Consider the following 21,484-nt stretch of genomic DNA (forward strand, 5'->3'; position numbering starts at 1 on the left):
TATTAAACAAGCTTTTCAATAGGTTAATAGCACGCATAAAGTAACAGTTATAAGGGTAGTTTTCATTAAGCGATTGAATCATCAGGAGATAAATGAATTAAACAAGTGTAAAACAAATGAAAAACCATCTGCGCTTGTCGTTGTTAGACTAGTTATGATAAGTAGTTAAATCTAAGCATGTAGGTACATTCCAGCTGGCTCGTTGCTGTAGTCGCTTTAGTAGCTGTATTATGTGTACTCAGTAAGCCTGTCCTTATAACAAGGCATATAACAGTCGCCTATAATAATTGCTTATACCGAGAGATATTTGATGCTTAACAGTGTTGTCAGCTGTATATTTAAAGTAATAAGATCGATATTTCGACAGCTTATGTTCTCGTTGGTTTAAATGAGTTAACAGGACGTACAGATCATGTAGGAGTATGCAGAAGAGTGACAAAGAAGGACACCCTGAGATGTAAATTTCAAATATAAGCCAGGCTATGCCGTGCATGGTATACTATATGTGTGTCCAGAGTGTGACAGGGGAACAGCGCACATGTTATACTGTAAAATAATGCATAATACGGCAAATTTTTTAACCCCTGGCTAAACAAAAAGGTAAACGTTACGTAAAGAGCAAGGGCGTTTGATGTAAGAAAAGTAAGAAGAAAATAAAACTACAGAAAAATTGTGGAATCAGGCTGAAAACATTCTGTCACCAACAGTCTCTAGTGGAGTCAGCAATAGCAATATGGTTAGTTACTCATCGCTAGTGGCAAGTGTCCCGTTTAACCCACGCCAGCCTGTGGAATTTCACCGTCCCGTTGAGGCACCCATGTGTTATTCCTGTGCGTTGGGTTGTTAGTTGGAGGTAGCCGTCTTGATGCCTCTGATCCCGTTTGTTGAGGCTGGCTGTGATGTTTAGCTGCCCCCCTTGTTGCAGCCCTCTGCTCAGTCCCAGCTCTGGGTCGTCTCACGGAAACCTGCCGGTCTGATGAGCTTTGCTTGGGTACGCTGCCGGGGTTGTGGGGTGGCAGTTTCCCGCCTCCTCTCGTATCGGGCCTGGACCGCCGCCCTGAGGGCCTGGAGTGGGGCTCCATAGTGGCGACGGCGGGTCTCCGGGCGAATCCATGAGGCTACCGCTCGAGCCGCTTGAGGGTAGGGCATTCCCCTGATGTGCAGCATCTCACAGAAGGCCGAGTAGAGCCTGTCCAGGGCCACCAGGGGATGGGGGGTACCTGAGCTCTTCCTCAGTCTCGTTTTTCGGCAGACGTCGGGCGGCCATCTTAGCCACTGCTGGCTTGCTTTCTGTCCGCTGGGTAGGTTGTCTCACTAGCTTTCGGTTCTGGTCCGCTGGTCTAGTGGGGACGGGATGTCCCCCCCGGTCCAGAGGGGGGGGTAGGAGGTCTGTAGTGCTTTCTGGGGTGTCCGGTGTCGAGGAGAGCGGCCGCCTCTCCCCGGCTCCAACTCCCGCCGGCCTCAGTAAGCGTTGCGGTCTGGGAGCCCCCGATTTGTTCGAGAAGGGTATCCCCCGGTTCTCCGGTGCACCCCCGTCGTGGGTGTCGCACTCTGGAGGGGTCCTGGGCGATATAATCGCTGAAATCACCTCGTTTATTGCTCGCCCGGCGGGAGCTCTTTCCCCACGCTTCCAGTCAGTTCGGCGGTCAGACTCCGCCCCCCCTTTTTAACCATTTTACAATGTGGTTTATTATTCAGAAAGTACATTTAAACACTGAAAGTGTGTATCATTTGGTCGCACAGCAAGATATAGTGTGTGTGTGTGTGCGCGCGTATGTTTGCGCGCGTGTGCGGATGCACATGCACCACTTACATTATTTTAAACCATGGTTACTGGGTTTAAAGGAACATTTTGGGCATCAAAACAACTTTAGCTTAATGAATCAATGTATGCAGCTCTAGCCACATATTCCTTTGCAGTGCCTGACACAGCTGCATGAAAAAAATATATATATTTGTTTTTAATCAGATGTTAACTCCTGCTCTGTAAGTTGAACTTTAATTACACACAGGAGGCTCCTGCAGACTGTAGCTGATTATTCAAAAAGCAGGAGGTATGAAATTGTAAATAAAAAATTTGCAATATAGGAAGTGTAAAGATCAGATGTCTTTTTACAGGAAGTTTTTAAGAAGGCTGTGCAAATCATATGCACAGAGGCGTGACTACCGCTGTATAAACAAAGTTATTTAACTCCTAAATTGCAGATAATTGAGCAGTGAGCAGTGAGACTGCAGAAGCATGATGTGTACACCAAAACTGCTTAATTAAGCTAAACCTGTTTTGGTACCTATAGGTTCCTTTAAGTTATACTGCAGTTATGATTCAAAATTATTTTGCCAACTATAACAGCTAGTCAAGCCACTGTAGCACCCTACAAGGCAGTACATCTCTGTTGCATCTCAGTGCGCTGATTTCACATTAATACAAAATGGATTAAGTGAAGGGGGAGATATTTGCAGGTCAAGGGAAAAAAAGTCATAATGTCACTATTCGTGCGTCAGTGTGTGCTAATCCCCTGTTTCCCATCATGAAAGACTGTTCTCTTCCTTCAATGCCATAACACAGGTCTTGACTTCAATTCATTTTTTTTTTAATTCCAGGAATCAGTTGGTTTTAGATTAAAAGACACTGTTCAGTGCATTTAACTATTTTGATACAAGTACAGTAGTGATGGCTTTTCCATTTTGATCACCAAGCATTTGGTCCACTGATTTTTTTTTTGTTTCTTCAATATTTAACATTTTTAGAAGCTCTAAGAACACTAAATTAAAAGTAAATAAAAAAAAATAAAGAAAACCAAAATTTAAAAAAGTGTCTCTTAAAAAACTATAAACAGAAAAAAAAATTATCTTCATTATTTCACTGTCAATGAGAAGCTCTCAGAAAATGTTTTTTTTTTATCTCATTAGGGAAGAGATTGAAATGGAAAGTCAACATAAAAGCTTTAGATGTTTCAAACACAAACAAATGGATAAACAAGCTTATTTTTTATTATTAGAATACATCACAGATAATTTTTATCTTGGAATTTAAGCATCAGCGAGCATATACATTAAACTAGGAGAAAAGAGGGGAGGTCTGTCCAAGGTGCAATGAGGGACCTGCAGAGTTTGCACACGTCCTGCCTTCTCCATGGGAGAGATAATCCTTTAATCCTGAGGAGAGAAGAATGGGCTTGAGGACATATTGTCACTACACTCTTGGACGGTCTGTAGATGCCATTCTCTGGCAGTTGAGAGATTACACACCTGATTGTGCTGTTCTACTTTCTTCTGGGCCCTTTTCTCAGATTTGGTCTCAGTGCCTCAGCTCTACCCTGTTTCAAGCCCTGAGAAATATAACACAGAGATGAGTGGGATTGAGCAAAGTAAAAAAGACACAATCTAACAAGGGAGATGGAGATGGATTCGCATTCAGTCAACTGTAGGGAAAGAAAGAGGAAAAAAAGAGGAATAGAATTATAGGAAGAAGAGAACCAGAAATGGGTTCAGGGAGGGCAATACACCATATGTAGTTAACTAAAGACCAAATTATTTATTTATTATAGTTTTCATACTATAACTTTTAGTTCACATTGTTAATAATATGATGACTATACTGCGACAACCAAAATTACTATGATCCCATAATGCATAAGAGTGCATTATGTAAAAAGATTGTAATAAGAAATTAATAACATATATATAGAGGCAAGGGTTACCATGGTACCTATAGAAAAATGCAATTAAAGCTTAAGAAGTGCAACTGTCCCCCACATACTGCAGTTACAGACCAAGAAAAATACAGTAAAAAAGAGAGAAGCCCAACTATAGTAGTGCACAAAGTGCTACTTACAATGTATTTGAAAAACAAGCAAGAATTCAGATGTTTCGGGCAGAGCACTTTCCTAGAACAAGAAGCATTGAGAAAGGGCTCTATCCGAAATGTCTGTATTCATCCTTGTTCTTTAAATAAATTTGAGGTAACACTTTGTGCTCTACTATAGTTGTGTTTCCCTCCTTTTATTCTGTATTTTGCTAAGAACAAAAATGACTGAGAATAGAAAAACTTTTATAAGCAAATTAGTTTAGAAGAGTTAAGTACGTTGTCTACATTTTCTCCTTTTTGTGTATTATGGTTAAAATAGAACATACATTGCATCTATGGCCATAATTAGCTTAGCTCATTTCAGTCAATCAGGTTTTTATTGAACAGAAAGGAAAAAAGACAAGTCAAGTATCACTGCAAATGTCCTCAATAATAAATAACATAAAAGGACATGGTGCAGTTATCCAAAACACACTTCATGCAAATATGAATACCAATCAAAGGTTGCCTCTTTTTACAGAGGAGTGTGTATAACAAAAGTGCTCAAAAAAGTCAGAAAGTGATTTACAGGCAGCTCAATACACTAGTGTGGAAATATCCTCTATTCCACTGAATAAATTTAGTAGATATTGGTGCGGTTTAAGTGACAAGGACCTACACCTATAAGTGGAGCGCTCAAACACAGATAAATCTTACCAAAACGTAGTGTCATTCAATGGTAAAATATGGGGTACATGTCAAAGTAAAATACAGAAAATACAATATAGTGTAGATGGTACTGAAAAATGGCTTCACAGTGATTATAATGATATCGTGCTGAATATTACACTCACATTTCAAGGAGCCTGTATATAGAAAACACTGTCTCCGTATAAAGGCTTGTGTGCTGTTATGGTAGCACCACCCTCCTACTTCGGCTTGAAGAATTTCTCAGGAACACGAAAAAAGGGAAGAAAGCAGACCAATGTGTAGACTTATGGTGATAAATGACACAGGTATGTGTTCAATAAATGGGGTGCTCACCTGGTCCTGAGCCTACGAATCCCGGCTCTAGGTGTGTAGGTTTTGTGCCAATTTGAATGGGGATGGCACTTCCCCTGTGAGGATTCCTTGGAGGCTCCAAAAAGGACTTGGATGAGGTTTTGAATGAAAATGGTGAATTTATTGGTTTAAAATAAACATAAAAACAAAGATGATAAAAGTCCTCAAATAAAAGTCCTTTAAAAATGGCCAATACGCGTTTCAGACTGAAGAAGCTCTATTTGAGAGTGAAACGCGTATTGGCCATTTTTAAAGGACTTTTATTTGAGGACTTTTATCAGTCAAATAGAGACTGAAGAAGCTCTATTTGAGAGTGAAACGCGTATTGGCCATTTTTAAAGGACTTTTATTTGAGGACTTTTATCATCTTTGTTTTTATGTTTATTTTAAACCAATAAATTCACCATTTTCATTCAAAACCTCATCCAAGTCCTTTTTGGAGCCTCCAAGGAATCCTCACAGGGGAAGTGCCATCCCCATTCAAATTGGCACAAAACCTACACACCTAGAGCCGGGATTCGTAGGCTCAGGACCAGGTGAGAACCCCATTTATTGAACACATACCTGTGTCATTTATCACCATAAGTCTACACATTGGTCTGCTTTCTTCCCTTTTTTTCGTGTTCCTGAGAAATTCTTCAAGCCGAAGTAGGAGGGTGGTGCTACCATAACAGCACACAAGCCTTTATACGGAGCCAGTGTTTTCTATATACAGGCTCCTTGAAATGTGAGTGTAATATTCAGCACGATATCATTATAATCACTGTGAAGCCATTTTTCAGTACCATCTACACTATATTGTATTTTCTGTATTTTACTTTGACATGTACCCCATATTTTACCATTGAATGAGACTACGTTTTGGTAAGATTTATCTGTGTTTGAGCACTCCACTTATAGGTGTAGGTCCTTGTCACTTACACCGCACCAATATCTACTTCATGCAAATAGTCTGTGTGCTCACAATAAGATTTATTGTATTGGTCAATGTGTTGCAGTTTGTGTTCTGTATGTATGATGACTTATTAAACCAGCGTTTCCCAATTGGTGGTCCGCGGAACACCAATTGGGGTTCCGCCAAAACTTAAAAAAATAAAATGGGCGCACAGCATTGATGATGGAGCCGGAATATGACGCTCCGGCATCACTAAGAGGCGCATGAGGGAGCTGAGCAGGGAGATCACTGCTCCCCCACCACCCACACACCAGCCGCTCAGCAGCCCCACTGGACCCCAGGGACTCCATGCCAGCACTCCTAAAGGTAGGGGGGCTGGGTGGAGTAAAAGGTAAAAAAAAAAAAAGAAAAATTTGTATGTGTGTCTGTTAGGGAGTTTGCATATTTTGTGTGTCTGTCAAAGAGTATATGTGTGTTTGTCAGTGAGAGTGAAAGTGTGCTTCTCAGTGAGTGTGTGAGAGTGTATGTGTTTGTCAGTGAGAATGTATCTGTTCTTGTCAAAGAGTATGTGTGTCTGAGTGTGTCAGTGTGTGTATCTGTGTGTCAAGGTTTGTGTATGTGTCACTGTGTGTATATAAGTGTGTGAATGTGCCAGTGTGTATCAGTGTGTTTGTATGTGCCTGTATATGTGTCAGTGTGTGTATGTGCCAGTGTGTATATGTCACTGTGTGTCAGATACATATACACACACACAGATTCACACTTACACAGAGATACACACACTGGCGCATACAAACACAGCATACTCCCCACACATACACACACACACATACAAAGACACATACATACACACACACACACACACACAGCAACATACAGACAGACATACACACACACACAGACACATACAGACACAGACACACACAAGATACACATTTATACAAAGATACATACAAACAGACAAGCACGCATACGCACAGACACACACATACACATACATACAGACACAGACACACACACACACACAAAGACACAAACATACAAAGAAACAGACAGACCTTCCTCCCGCATGGGCTCTGTGTGATTGCTGGGAGGAGCGACCGGAGCAGTCACTTCCTCCCAGCAGTGATGTCATCACAGGGGGCACGGTCGCGCTGCTAAGTGCCCAGCGCTGACCGGGCCCCCTGAAAATCCATCTCCATTGGGTGGCCCTGATAGCATGGGCCACCCGATGGCCCCTTGAACGGCGGCCCCGGCGGATGGTACCCGGTTGCAGGGGTCCCCAGGGCGGCCAGGCCCCCTGGAGAGAAGAGCTAAGTCGCTGCTGCGACCCCGGAGACCCGTATATGTACGCTAGTCTAGTGTACAAACACAGATACACACACCTTGATACAAAGACACACACCTTGACAAACAGATACGTACATACACACACACAGATACACACTGTGTGTCAAGGTGTGTGTATCTGTGTGCCACTATGTGCCAGTGTGTGTGTGTGTGTGTGTGTATCTGTGTGTCAGATATATACACACACACATAGATACACACACATGGCACATACAAGCACAGATATACACACCTTGACACACACCGGCACATACAAAAAATGGCGGGGGTAGGGGGGGTTCCACGATGTTAATACACTATGTCAAAGGGCTCCACAGTAAAAAATAATTGGGTACCCCTGTATTAGACTGTTAAAGGATTTTTTTTTTCTGTTAATTAAGGAGAGATTGTATTTCTTAGGTACTAAAGGTACTATGGTATTAAGTAAGGACTGCTACAGTTTCCACTCAGAGTACATCTTTTAAATAGTATTTGTATCAATCGCAACTGTATTTCATTCTCCTTGTATGTACATTGTACAGTGATAATAAAGTTGAATCTGAATCTGAATAAATTTAACCGCATTCAGGAATCTTAGAACTAGTGGTTTCTTATTTTGTAAACCTGAAGTTGGATTGGGTGTATGTTTAAATAAGAATTGTAACTTCTCTGCAAATTGCACCTTTGAATAAAACATTAACATCAACTATAGCTTGTGTTAACCTTTTATTCCAAGTGATGCTTTATTTCCTCATAAGGATGGAGACAAATTTTCAAGTCCTGAACCAAAACAAAACCTAGAATTTAAACTACAGTTGTGCTCAAAAGTTTGCATATCTTGGGAGAATTGGTACTATATGTGCTATTTTCAAAGAAAACGTGAGTGAGTGAGCAAGCAAACCACATTTCTTTTATTTCTTATGGAATTCATATTAAATTGTAGGTTATAACAGAATGGCACAATCAGGAACAAAACATGGCAACAAAGAAAAAAATGAGATGACCCCTGTTCAAAAGTCTGCATACCATTGGTTCTTAATACTGTACATTGCCCCCTTTAGCATCAATGACAGCGGGCAGCCTTTTGTAATAGTTGTCTATAAGGTCCCTAATTCTTCCAGGTGGTATAGCTGCCCATTATTCTTGTCAAAATGCCTCCAGGTCATGCAAAGTCTTTGGTTGTCTTGCATGAGCTGCACATTTGAGATTTCCCCAGAGTGGCTCGATGATATTAAGGTTAGGAGACTCTGATGGCCACTCCAGAACCTTCACCTTTTTCTGCTGTAACCACTGGAGGGTCAACTTGGCCTTGTGCTCAGGGTTATTGTCATGCTGAAAAGTCCAAGAGCGTCCCATGTGCAAGCCTGGGAGATAATTGCGTTAAAGACAGGTAAGCTAATTATCTCCCAGGAACAGAGAGGCAAAAACAAAAACATAAAAATACCCCCAAACATCATAAAAATATACAATAACCCCACAAATAATACATTACCAAATAGCCCCCATCTGAGCGACCAAGTTCTCCAAATAGTGCTTAGATCCATATAGTGTGTAGGTGAAACACCACAGTGTGAAAGTTCTGACCGGCTGCACACATGGTCCTATGCCCAAAATAGTTCCAGGGCATTTGGTGCGTTTGCCGGTCAACTTTCGGGTTAGATCCCACACTTGTGGAATTTTATTTTAGGACGACTACTGGATGCCTCTCTCCTTTTATTTTTTATTTCATATGGGCTGTGGGAGTCTCTTCACATTTAGGTAGACGTTTACCATTCTAGTCAGACTAGGGGCTGCCTTGAAGTAGCTATTAGGTAGCTTTTTAAGAACCAGCTATTTTCGTTGTAGCCAGACTAGGGGCTGCCTCAAAGCAGCTACTAGACAGCTTGCTAAAAGATAGCTTTCCGGATTAAAAACTCTTATTAGACCAGTAACAACTTCTAGTTGCTATTAGCAGATTATCAGGTTTTGGTTTGGCTATATTTCTCCACATAACTAACGATACTTACATTTTATATGAATGTATGTTACTTGATTGTTGTAACTGCTTTGTTTTGTTTTGGGGGTGGGGTGGGGTGGGGGGGGGGGGTGGGGGGGGTTTGCATGATCAGTCATATTTTCAAAATCAATGCCAAAACTTTTCAATTTCTGCCAGGGTATGCAAACTTTTCATCACAACTGTATAAGTCTGTTGAACCATAATTTAATCACACTTATATAATTTTGTTCAGAAGAAATATGACTTTCATTTCACATCAAATTTGCAGAGGGTATAGGGAAGAGAGAGGGCTGCAATCAGTGTATAAGGGAGGGGAGACATGAGCTTCCCCTTGCAGGCTCTGTCTGCAAGGGAGAAGAAGATAATACTTGTCGTCAGCATGCAGTGCACACTGACGACAGACGTAAAATATGCATAGAAATGATATTAGGCAGTCCGGCACACAAGAGAAAATAACTCTGGATGTACAGTGTTTCCAGCTGAAAAAACTGCACTTCCAGCCACCATGACCACAGCAAAAAGCAGAAGTAGTCATGGTGGTTGGAGTAACTCTTTAAACATCCTGGGAAATGATAATTCTCTTGTAACATGTAAGGCCGATGGGGTAAAGGGAAACAGGTTGAGTGATAGCTCAGGTCATTTAAAATGTAGAGAACATGTAGGTGTATTTTCATATATTGCATGTGCTAATCCAGTGCTTACTTTTTAAAACTGAAAATGTCTTTATTAGTGGGAATTAGATTCTATGTGCTCACAGCGACATGTTTTCAAGTCTTATAATGATAGTACCTTGTAGAAGCCAGTGTGATATCCAGTCATATACCAAGCCATCAGCATACAAGCCAATACATCTTCATCCTCCTGTTCCTCCTCATCATAGTCCTCCCATTCTGCGCTGAAGAATGGTGGTGGGGGAGGAGGGGGTGGCAAAGGGGCAGACTAAGAGCATAGTGGGAGAGTAAGACAAATGACTATATGAATAAGAAACTGATGTGCTGAATTACAAGGTAATTTCATACACTTACCTGGGGCCAATTGTGCCAGGTCGGCAGATGAGCCCTTACTGGGGGAGGTGGTGGGGGCCAGAAACAACCCTTGAAAAAAATATTGACGGATAATTACTATAGTGAGATGCAAAGCACCCCCATTTTTATTTACAGTGAAGCAAAGGCTTTTTTGGGGGTCAATCACACCAGATAACCATAACGTCAAATGGCATATCACCAATGCTATTCACCCTCCTGCTTTTACCCTCCCCCTCTCCCGTCTCCCCATCCCCTCCCCCCCATACATGGTTACATCAACCACAATCTACTATATTAATGATAAATATGTCTGAATGTTCTTACTGACTAGAGTTGCTGCTTTTACTACATCCATGGAACAGACTAGGTTTACTATACCCTACTGTTTTTCTTTCCAAGCCTTAAACAGATTCCACTTAACATGAACACCTAGATGTTACTTGCAGGATATGAGTGCTATTTAAAAATTGCTAACTTCCAGATAAACTTCTACGTATGCCCTGGCTGCAACCATATGCATCTTTGGCATTTCCATTCCATGATACTGTGTGTGTACATGGATTAAAGCAAGGAACTATTGCAATTACTTCAAACCTTGAAAAAACATTATTTGAAAATAGAGCACACGTTATCACAAATTTTTAGTTAACTATTATAATGTGTTACAGAGAGTGATGCTTACTCTTTAAATTTGAAACATGAGTTACTGTTCAGATATATATAAAAATGTTTTAAACTGCACATGACTTACCTTTGGTGGTGGAGGGGGTGGTAACGATGGAGGGGGAGGTGGAGGGGGTGGTGGAGGTGGGGGTGGTGGCGGAAAGGCATACATCCAATCAGATTTCTTCCCCTGCTTCCTCCAATTGCGAGACAAGTCTGGTGAAGAGGTGGAACTTCTCCTTGTGTAAAGCCAATCTGTGTCCTCCTCATCCTGCCAATAAAAGTCACATATCTAATGGACAATCAACCTATGTGGTGCCATACTCTGTCTCCCTGTCTAAAACCCTGGGTCTAACTTCCTTGTATCCCTGCCTTAAAGACACCAGGCAATACTTATTTTAGCCAATGCTTGATGTGCAAAGCTCTGTCTAGGCTAGTACATTCCTTAGACATGCCAAGCTCCATCTCCCTTTTAATCGAGTTAATTAGCAGTCTTTAAAAGTCTGTTATTTTTATCCCATGTACTAGTGCCAGACATACTAGGTTCACATCTTAAAAGTCTCTCTTTCTTTACTAGCTGAATGGTATCAACACTGCACCTCTCCTTTTGCCAGTCCTAAAAAAGGTCTAGGCATCATACCACTGCTCTGCCAAAGACATGTCAGGCTGTGTACCCCTGGGCTGACCAGTCCTAGAAGTGCAGGACTCGCCTGCTTCTTGCCGCGAGAGTGTGAGGGGGAATTGGTTGGAGGCATCAAGTCAGCCAAGTTGTGCTCTTCCTCATTCTTATATCCCTCATACACCACCACACAGGTGCCCAACACCTCATCCAAAGAGCGAATAATCGCACTGTATAGCTGTCCATCCTCCGACCACTGCACTGAACAACGGTCGCCAACTTTCCACTGTAGGAAATAATGAGTGATAAGAAGAAATGAGAGAAATGGCAGAGTGATTGGTGGTTATCAATGATTAAGTAGAATGAGAAGGTAAGGTGGAGGATGTAAAACAGGAGAGGAAAAGATAAGTGGAAATAAGCAGAGGATGAGTGTCTGGCACTAGTAATCAAGGCAATATGTAGTGTAAGGGACATTAACTAATCTTGTAGAGAGGTTTGATTTTGTCACCAGTCTATTACCAGTTAGTAGAAACAAGTTGTTACCTGTCTGGCAGGAGGAGTGCTATCTCCACTGCTCCCTACAGACACTATCTCATCCAGCTGGTGTCTCTCTGTATTCCCATAGCCATCATACTGGACCACACATGTCCCAGCCTCCCGATCAATAGATTTTACAGTAGCTGGGTAAACGCATCCATCTTCTGACCACACAGCACTACAGGCGTCCCCTACTTTCCACTGGCAAAAATAAAAAATAACACATTTTTTTGTGGACAGCAATACACCATAATACTTTCATTTTTGCAAGCAATGTCCTGACTCTTCAAAGCTGATGAATGAAATTAGACAGAATAAAATGGACAATTAAAACAATTACTCTCATAGAGTCAACCCTGAAACTATCTGCTTATAAGTATGTTATACCCTTCACTGGTACAATATCTAGAGGTGCATTGGATCATAGGTACTTTCTTAGTGAAAGTCCAAAGATCAAAAATAAAAACAGTACTTTAATAGTTGTAATAGTTGTACTTTAATAGTTGTAATCCATGACTCAAACCACCCCAATGCTTTCTATATATTTAATTTACTGTATTTACTCGAGTATAAGCCGAGTTTTTCAGCACATTTTTTGTGCTTATACTCGAGTCATAGTCTGTATTATGGCAATTTGCATTGCCATAATACAGACTGGGGGGAGAGGGGTGCTGGCAGAGCTGTACTTACCTTTCCTGCAGCTCCTGTCAGCTCTCTCCTCCTCCACGCCGTCCGTTCAGCACCTCGGTCAGCTCCCAGTGTAAGCGCGAGACTTACACTGGGAGCTGAGAGAGGGAGCTGCACAGACCGCGCGGAGGAGGAGAGAGCTGACAGGAGCTGCAGGAAAGGTAAGTACAGCTCTGCCAGCACCCTCCCCCCCCACTGAACTGCCAATGACACTGGACCACCAGGGAAGGAGCCCCCCTCCCTGCCATGTATCAAGCAGGGAGGGGGGACGAAAAAAATATATAATTAAAAAAAAATTATGAATAATTAAATAATAAATAATAAATAATTATACAAAAAAAAATAATAATATAAAAAAAAATAAAAAATAATAATAATATATTAAATGCCCACCCCCACCAACACATACACACACTGCATCACACACACTCACACTTCATTCATATACACACACTGCACTCACACACACTGCATTCATACACACACTGCACTCACACACACTGCATTCATACACACTGCATTCATACACACTGCACTCATACACACACACACTGCATTCATTATATACACACACTGGAAATAAATATTCAATTAATATATACGCACACACACTGCACTCACACTGCACTCATACACACACACACACTGCACTCATACACGCACTGCACTCATACGCACACTCTGCATTCATTATATACACACACTCTAAATAAATATTCAATTAATATAATTTTTTTAGGATCTAATTTTATTTCGAAATTTACCAGTAGCTGCTGCATTTCCCACCCTAGTCTTATACTCGAGTCAATAAGTTTTCCCAGTTTTTTGGGGTAAAATTAGGGGCCTCGGCTTATATTCGGGTCGGCTTATACTCGAGTATATACGGTAATAAAGATTTAAACACCTTCAGAGATGTTTTTATGATCCACACATCTAGCATCCCAAATTATATTTATGTTAATTTATGTTCTATGTAGAAATAAAAATAGCTATAAGGAAACAACAAAGGGAACAAATGTGCCTATTCCTATAAGTATTAAGAAGGTTCTGATCATTCACTCACTTTGGAAGCCAGGGGGCGGGTGAGAGGTGGAGGGGGCTGCGCCTTCTTCTTTTTGTTCCATTTTTCAACCTCATCTTTCATGTGATCTCGGTGACCTTCTCTCTCCCAATCTGTTTCACGAGGCCCCTCTCGCTTGCTTTCTTTCTGGGGGTCTCCTGGTGCAGAGGAACCCTCTGGCCTCCTGTTTTTATCACTGCATCTTAGCATGTCCTAGGCATTAGGGTGGAATCTGTTAATATTAAATGAGTTTATTGCTGCCAAGGTGGTAAGTGTAGCAGATTGCTGATTACCTGGAAAGACTGGACAGCCTTCTCATAGGACTTAATAAGTGCCGCATCATCCCACTCATCAATATCTTCACTCTATAAGAAGATCACAGTTATGTAAGTAACAATTCATATATGACATACACGTGTTAACATCATACCCACTCCTCATTTTTGTTACCACAACCTCTAGGACAAGGGTGCTCAAAAGGTAGATCTCAACATGTTGTAGAACATCAACTCCCTTGATGCTTTTCATGCCTTTAGGATGTCTTTACAATGATAAACTATCATGGAAGCTGTAGTTTTAAAACATCTGGGAATGTCAATCTACCATTTGGGCACCCCTGCTCTAGGACAAATGCCATAGCATCTTAACACACAGAACACAGGGCCGGTGTCTCTTAAATGGCAGAAAGGGTATTCCTGGAATCAGTGGAGCTTTTTATGATGACCTTAATAACTCATTACCCAACTAATCAACTAAGCATATGGCTATTCAAATGCCATCTCACCAGAGCTTCTCGCCAGAGTATTATGTTTCAGTTGCTTAGTTCACTTTTGGCCTCCAGTCATGTTTCCCATCACATGTGCTGGTTCAAATTCTGATTGGTCATTGGAGACACCACACCATTGTCCACTCTGTGTATGTGTGTCTGTCAGTGAGTGTGTATGTCTGTTATCTAGTGCATGTGTGTCTGTCAGTGAATGTGTGTGTCTGACACTGAGTGTATATGTGTTTGTCAGTGAGGGTGTATGTGTATTTAGAAGGCAGGGTGGTGGTGGTGGGGGGGGGGCTGAGTTTTGTCATGCCTAGGGGCAGCACAAAACACAATTATAAATGTATAACTAATGCAATCCCTATGACGTCTGTGTTCCTCACTCATCCACTACAGGGCTCTGTCTATACCTTCACACCTTGTTCAACAGGATAAGATGCAAAATCAAAGAAAGAGGAGCGGTATACCTCCATTTCCCTGTCATTTTAACCCTGCAACTAAATACATTGCCGTTTTGACGAAACTGCAGGGTTCCATTGCAGGGTTGTCAGGAAGTCAGCCACTAGAGGCTTTTCCACAGCTATAACTGAGTAAAAATCGGTTATAGCTCAAATAACTCTCAATGAGAGCATTTGATTGGTACAGCACATTATGCTGTGCATATGCACTTGCCTCCTAATGCTTCCTTTTGCAGAAGCATTGGATTGACTGAGATCATCAACATTGATGATCTCAGCCAATAAAGAGGAGCAGGGTGTTGCAGGATGTAAGGTAAGTAAAACTTACCTTTTAAACCCCTGCAAGTGGGTGATGGACACGTTACATAGGTAGGGGAACTACACAGTGTTAGGAATAAATGTTTGTATTCCAAACACTATAGTGTTCCTTCAACTATGCAATAAAATAAAAATCCTGAAAAAAAATACACATAAATTAAATTTGTATTTTGATTGGTAAATTCTTTTTAAAAAGTTAATGAAACCAAAGCTAAATGTATTCGTGACAGCAGACACTGAAGTATAAACTAAGTCTTCCACAATTGTATGGAAAGGAACATAATAGAAAAGAGTGCCATCCATCCATGGTCCAAACACTATTCAGCTATAAAGTACTGATGGCACTCAAATAAATGTCCAACAAATAAAAAAAAAAGGATTATATATACATTGAAGTACTCACTGAAGAAAAATCCAGGAATCCCAGTATATAAAACTTCAATGGTTTACTGGTTCCGTTAAAATACATAGAGCAGGAACTACATCAGATACACTGTCTCACGTGTTTCGCCGATTAGGCTTATTCATGAATAATGAAAAAGAAAAAAAAAATGAAAAAAAAAATAAACAAAAACAAACAAACCATAAATTGGGGTTCACTGTTCCTTTAATGCATAAACCTCACAACGACTCTCCTGCTTCCTCAGCCCATAATGAGACACATGGTTTTAATTTCCTACTAATATACAAAAAACATTCCAATGTTCTACCCTTTAAAATAATACAATAATGCTTTACTGATATGACTAAGAGGCACAAATATTGGCAATACTTGGGCGCTTCGAATATCTAGATTCGTGTTCGTATACATTATTGAACAAAATTGTTTCATGACTCATCTCATTGTGAATTTAAGGGATATGGCATTGTTTACTGGCTGTGCAACAAACCATGTTGAAGGCATTTTAGCCCTATTATCTAAGCAGATTAGAGTTATAAAAATCACAAAATAAATTTTAAATAGATAGCATGACTACAGTTAGTAAACAGATTGCTCAATGTAGCCATCATTTGCCTCTCTTCAAAGCTCACCTCAATTTTATTACACAGACCCCTAGGGAATGGATTTATTTATTTATTTTTACTCAGAAAAAGCTTCCTACAACAGAAACATCTGTACATTACACGTGTATATGCAGTGGTCCAGGAGATTTTCAGTGGGAGTACAGAAAGCAACTAGTAGCAGATTTTTAAGAGGGTTTAAGAGAGGCTAATTTTGTCTCTGTTGCTAAGCAACCAATCTAGCTGCAGCACTAACCTTCTACGACATAGGCCAGAACCATATAATTTCAAGGAACCCTGACTCCCCCATGCATTTTATAATTATGTAAGACTAATTAATCCTGTAAATGTGAAAGAGGTCAGAGAATATTTAACTGTATTCTCCCCTCCTTACAATAATACTTGATGGCTAAGCTACCGAACTGTTCACTGCTATTATCTTTTCCTTCTCTCTTATTAATTCTACCCAATAAGCTCTCTTTACTAATTTAACCCCTTCACTGCTGTAGGTGTATCTCCACCTACGTCAGCGTAGTTAGCTAGCTTGGAACAAACGGTATGGGCTGGCTAATGTCAATTCTGTGCATATTGGATGTCCCACGTCAGCAATAAGCATCCAATGAGAGAATGCTACCCATCTTCGTCCTTCAGCCTATCCTTCCTTCATATCCCTTCCCATCAAGAGGGGGGAGTAATATCAGTGGTGGAGGATCGGTATTATGGGAGAATTTTACCTCAGCGCCGGAGGTAAGTTTTAGCTTTACTTTTGGATAAGTTGTGGTGGTTGAGGGGATAAGATGGGATAATCTTTTTTTTTTTTTTGTAATTCTTTATTGAAATAAAGATGTCAATTAGGTACAGCTGGTAGTGATACAATTACAGTTATAGACTCAAATTTACCATGAGCAGACAGACAATGTATCTGAACCATGAATGCGTGAATAACCACATTTACAACTTAATTTTCAACTTGTGCGCTTGGTTTTTTTTTTTTTTTTTTTCCTTTCACCCCGTGTTTTCTCATTTATACATACATGAAGAAGAATTTGTGGGTGATTGTATCGCAATGAATGGCATTGCCAAGTGTTTAAAGGTAAGGGTGTGGCACATGGTCGGCAGTGAATATTAAACTGATCGTACCTGCTAGTGCAATTAAGAATAATTCCATAATGCAAATGTAGGACATAGCATAGGGGGGTCCACTAGGTGTTCTATAGTCAACAATTGGAGTGGACCAGGTATCTGTGACAATTAGCCAGGTATTACTCACTAGGGTCGAGCTATAGTAATTGAGTTCATGAGACTGGCCTTATCCTGGGTCTCGCATATCTCAGCCAAACCGCCCTCCATAGGAGCAGCAGTTATCGTTACCCCTAACCTAACGGAGGGAAGCGGGGATATCCCTTCTGTCTGAAGTCAGTAACCGGGCCTGGTCCGCATGCTTGTGCCCTCACCAGAAGTGTTTCTGTCTTGGGTCTGTCGGTGCTCGAATGTGGAGGGTCATGGGTTGTGGATGCAATCAGTCGTATTGTGAGATATAAATTCGTCGGAGTATCATTCCACTGTGCCCTAGTCCCCCTAGCCTGAGGTCCTGTATGGAATAATGGGGTATAGAATGTGTTAATGAAGTGAACAATACCTTCCCATTTACTGCTTAATTGTGTCATGAGTAATATGAAGGTCGTGATGGAGAAAGCCATGTAAATGTCGCCATGGTGCAGGTAGTTCAAGAGTATAAGCTGTAGTGCATGCGCTTGGGTCATTTGGTGGGGGAGGGGGGGGGGAAGGGGAGGGGGTGGGGCGGGGTTAAAGGGGTGTAGGGGCCGTGGCCAGACAAGGTAGTACTATAAGTCACTGTATGTAGTGTAGCGGTCAGTGTGCATCTTAAGTTTTTAGAGATGAGGTGTTGGAGGTGATTAATAGTGGCCCAAGGCCTCGTGTGCTGTGAGGTAGGAATTGGTAGTGTATAACGTCGTGCAGGTGTTCCACCACCGTCCCTTCTGCTCCTGTCCACCCCAAGGCTGGCACCTCGCAGGTGAGTCATGCAAAGTAGGGGTTGGAAGAAGGGTAAAACGAGAAGGCAGGATAGGAGGGGGGGGGGGGGTATGGTTGGTCACGGTCCATTATGTGGGACCCATCTCCGTAGACATGCCCTCCGATGCCCCGGCACTACCAGTGTCTCGGCGGCAACGCGATATATATTGGAACCACGGGAACCACATCTCTGCGTGTTTAGTACCACGGTCCATCAGGGAGGCGTGTGCCGCTTCAGCTGCCTGTATGTCCTCAACTCGTTGTATCCAGTCCTCCTTAGTGGGTATCCTGGTTGTTTTCCAGTGAACCGGTATGGAAGCTTTAGCTGCGTTCAGGAGGTGCCTGAGTATCGACTTCCTATATGCCGGGATTGGCTGCGTCGAGATATGGAGTAGTGCTAGGCCTGCGTTCCAGTCTGTGATGTCTCCCAGGATAGATGTTATCTCATCTTTTATCATTACCTAATATGTGGAGATGTCTCTGCACGACCACCAAATGTGGGCCATAGTGCCCCTGTCCGAATTGCATCGCCAGCAATTAGGAGAGATGGATGGGAAGATCTGGTGTAGTCTTGCCGGTGTTCTGTACCATGATGAGATCAACTTATAATTTACCTCTTGGTAATGCGAGCTCATAGAGCTCTTCTGTTGCCAGATGAGTGCCTTATCCCATTGAGAGGTTGAGAAGGTCATTCCCAGTTGTTCTTCCCATTGTCGTTGGAATGTTCCGGTGGCAGGTATGTCGGCTGTTATGGGAGTCTGGTAAAGTACCGAGATTGCATGGTCCAGGGGTTCACCTCCGTAGCAAAGATTCTCGAACCAAGATAGATTCCGGTGTAGGCGATCTTTGTGAGGCATGGTGTTATAGTAGTGTGTCAGTTGTATATATCTCAAGACGGCGATGGGGGTCTTAGGTGCACCTTCCAGCAGAGAGTCCAGAGTGCGGAGTTTCCCAGCCCCTAGTGCTCTGTATATCGGGATATATGTCCCATAGGTTGTGATAGGCCATGCGCTGGGTGGGAGCCCACCACCCACCGATTTGTTATACGTCAAGGGGGTCATCGGGCTAGGAGCGGGAGAGATGTGAGTTTGGCCTCTCATGGTCCTCCATCCCTGGATCGTCTGCAGGACTGTCCCTTCTTCTCGGAGTTGTGAGACCGTGTGCCCATCGCCTCCCCAGATCTTAGCCTCAATCGTAGGGCCTATAAGGCCTCTGTCCAGCTCCACCCATTGTTTCCAAGTAGCCGTCACGTGCCAGTCCTGGATACGTTGTAGCACTGTGGCTTGGTAGTACTTCTTGAAGTCCGGCAGTGCTAGGCCTCCTCGCTGTCTGGGGCGAGTTAGTATATCATATCGCAGCCTGGATCTTTCGCCTCGCCACACATATCTGATAACTGCCGATTTCAGGGGGGAGAAGAAGGTTGTTGGTAGAGCAACTGGGATGGTCTGCATTAGGTAGAGGAGTCTCGGGAGTATGTTCATTTTCAGAACTGCAATACGACCATGCCAGGAGATGTGTGGATGTGACCATTTGGTGAGGTCAGCGACTATCTTTTGTGACATGGGTTGAAAGTTGAACCTGTATATGTCCGACGGGTCTGTGGGTATCCAGATGCCGAGGTACTTCATTTTGTCATGACACCATCGGAACGTGAAGTGAGGTTTCAGCGAGTTGTAGTCTGAGGAGGGTAATGTGAGATTCAAGGCTTCGCATTTCGCAAGATTGAGCTTGAACCCTGATAGTTTCCCGTATTTTTCAATTTCAGAGAGGAGACAAGGTATGGTGGTTCTGGGGTTGCGTATAAAGAAAAGCAGGTCATCCGCGTACGCCGCTACTTTATGACATTTCTCCTTCCAGTCGTATCCCTGGATGTCGGGGTTCAAGCGGATCGACTGAAGTAGCGGTTCCAGCGTTATTGCGAACAGCAGGGGTGACAACGGGCATCCCTGACGGGTGCCGTTATTGATTGCGAAGTCGGTCGTCGTGGCTCCGTTAACTCTGATCGTGGCCCTGGGTTTGCTATACAGTGCTGCTATCCAGGTGAGTAACCGTTGCCCGTATCCCATCTGTTGAAGCGTTGCTATCATATAGTTCCAATTAACGCGATCAAACGCTTTTTCAGCGTCCGTCGATAACAGCATTAGGGGGGTTTTTGTCCGCCTGACGTGGTGCTGAATGGAGAAGAGTCGGAGAGTGCTATCTCTAGCCTCCCTGCCCGGGATGAAACCGGTTTGGTCAACGTGTATCAATTCTGGAAGGAGTTGTTTCAATCTAGTAGCCAGAACTTTGGTAAATAGTTTAGCGTCCACATTGAGCAGGGAGATCGGGCGGTAACTGGCACAGGCCAGCGGGTCTTTCCCTGGTTTTAATAGTACCGTGATGGTGGCCGCCAGAGATTCCAGTCCGAAGTTTCCCCCTTCCCCAACCTCGTTAATTGCCTTTGTCAGCCAGGGAATCAGGGTATTGGAGAACTTTTTGTAATACCCGACCGAAAAGCCATCCGGTCCCGGGGCCTTGCCGGATTTGGAGGATTTAAGAGCTGCCGTGAGTTCTTCAGTGCTAATCGGGGAGTCCAGTATCAGGGCCTCGTCCCGGGTAATTGTGTTCGCGATGGTGTCACGTAGGTATTCCTGGATCCGCGTAGATTGTCGCGTCAGAGACTCTCTGTCTACTGGTGAGGGCAGGTTGTACAGGTTTTGGTAATATATCCTAAACTCCTCCGCGATTTTTTGCGGAATGGGCGACACTTCTCCTGTCGCGAGCCGTATTTTGTGTATCTGTCTGTGGGGCGAGGGGCCCTTGAGAATTCTCGCCAGGTATTTGCCCCCTTTATTCGCGTGGGCGTAGTAGAAGCTTTTTGAGCGCCGCACCGTCCTGAGGTGTCTTTTCAGGATGAGGTCTCTAAGGTTCCTTCTTTTTTCCATCAATTCGCCGTATACTGCGTTAAGATGTGTTCTTTTATGCTGGCGTTCTAGGTGCGCTATAGATTGGTAGAGGTCGGTCATTTCCCGCATCGCTTCTCGTCTCTTGATCGTGGCAGTGCGTATGAGTACACCTCGGATGACACTTTTATGGGCCTCCCAGATTGTGATGGGGGACATCCCGGGAGTGTCATTGTCCCTGAAAAATTGTTCCAGCTCTTGAGTGATTAGTGTTCTGGTTCCCGGGTCCGATAGGAGAGTTTCGTTAAGTCGCCACGTCCACCTAGACGGTCGGAATAGAGGGGATTCTAGTTCCATTATA

At 42.7% G+C, this 21,484-nt stretch overlaps 1 protein-coding gene across 2 annotated transcripts in view; it reads right to left on the reverse strand.

Moving 5' to 3' along the window:
- Nucleotides 1–3,014: 3,014 nt before the first annotated feature.
- LOC134612875 (survival motor neuron protein-like) overlaps nt 3,015–21,484 on the reverse strand; it is a 67,734-nt gene continuing 49,264 nt past the window's right edge. The window contains exons 2-9 of one of the 2 annotated variants that reach the window (XM_063457329.1): nt 13,954–14,025; nt 13,664–13,873; nt 11,920–12,114; nt 11,468–11,662; nt 10,846–11,028; nt 10,095–10,163; nt 9,859–10,008; nt 3,015–3,329 (exon numbers count right to left, since the gene is read on the reverse strand). In XM_063457329.1, the coding sequence (XP_063313399.1) occupies nt 3,264–3,329; nt 9,859–10,008; nt 10,095–10,163; nt 10,846–11,028; nt 11,468–11,662; nt 11,920–12,114; nt 13,664–13,873; nt 13,954–14,025 (1,140 nt within the window). In that variant the 3' untranslated portion in view covers nt 3,015–3,263. Of the gene's footprint in view, nt 3,330–9,858; nt 10,009–10,094; nt 10,164–10,845; nt 11,029–11,467; nt 11,663–11,919; nt 12,115–13,663; nt 13,874–13,953; nt 14,026–15,608; nt 15,725–21,484 lie in introns of both variants that reach the window. The other variant, XM_063457330.1, reaches the window with a different exon arrangement.

The sequence above is a fragment of the Pelobates fuscus genome, chromosome 5 (genome assembly GCF_036172605.1).
Source record: "Pelobates fuscus isolate aPelFus1 chromosome 5, aPelFus1.pri, whole genome shotgun sequence".
In the NCBI taxonomy this organism is placed as follows: domain Eukaryota; kingdom Metazoa; phylum Chordata; class Amphibia; order Anura; family Pelobatidae; genus Pelobates; species Pelobates fuscus.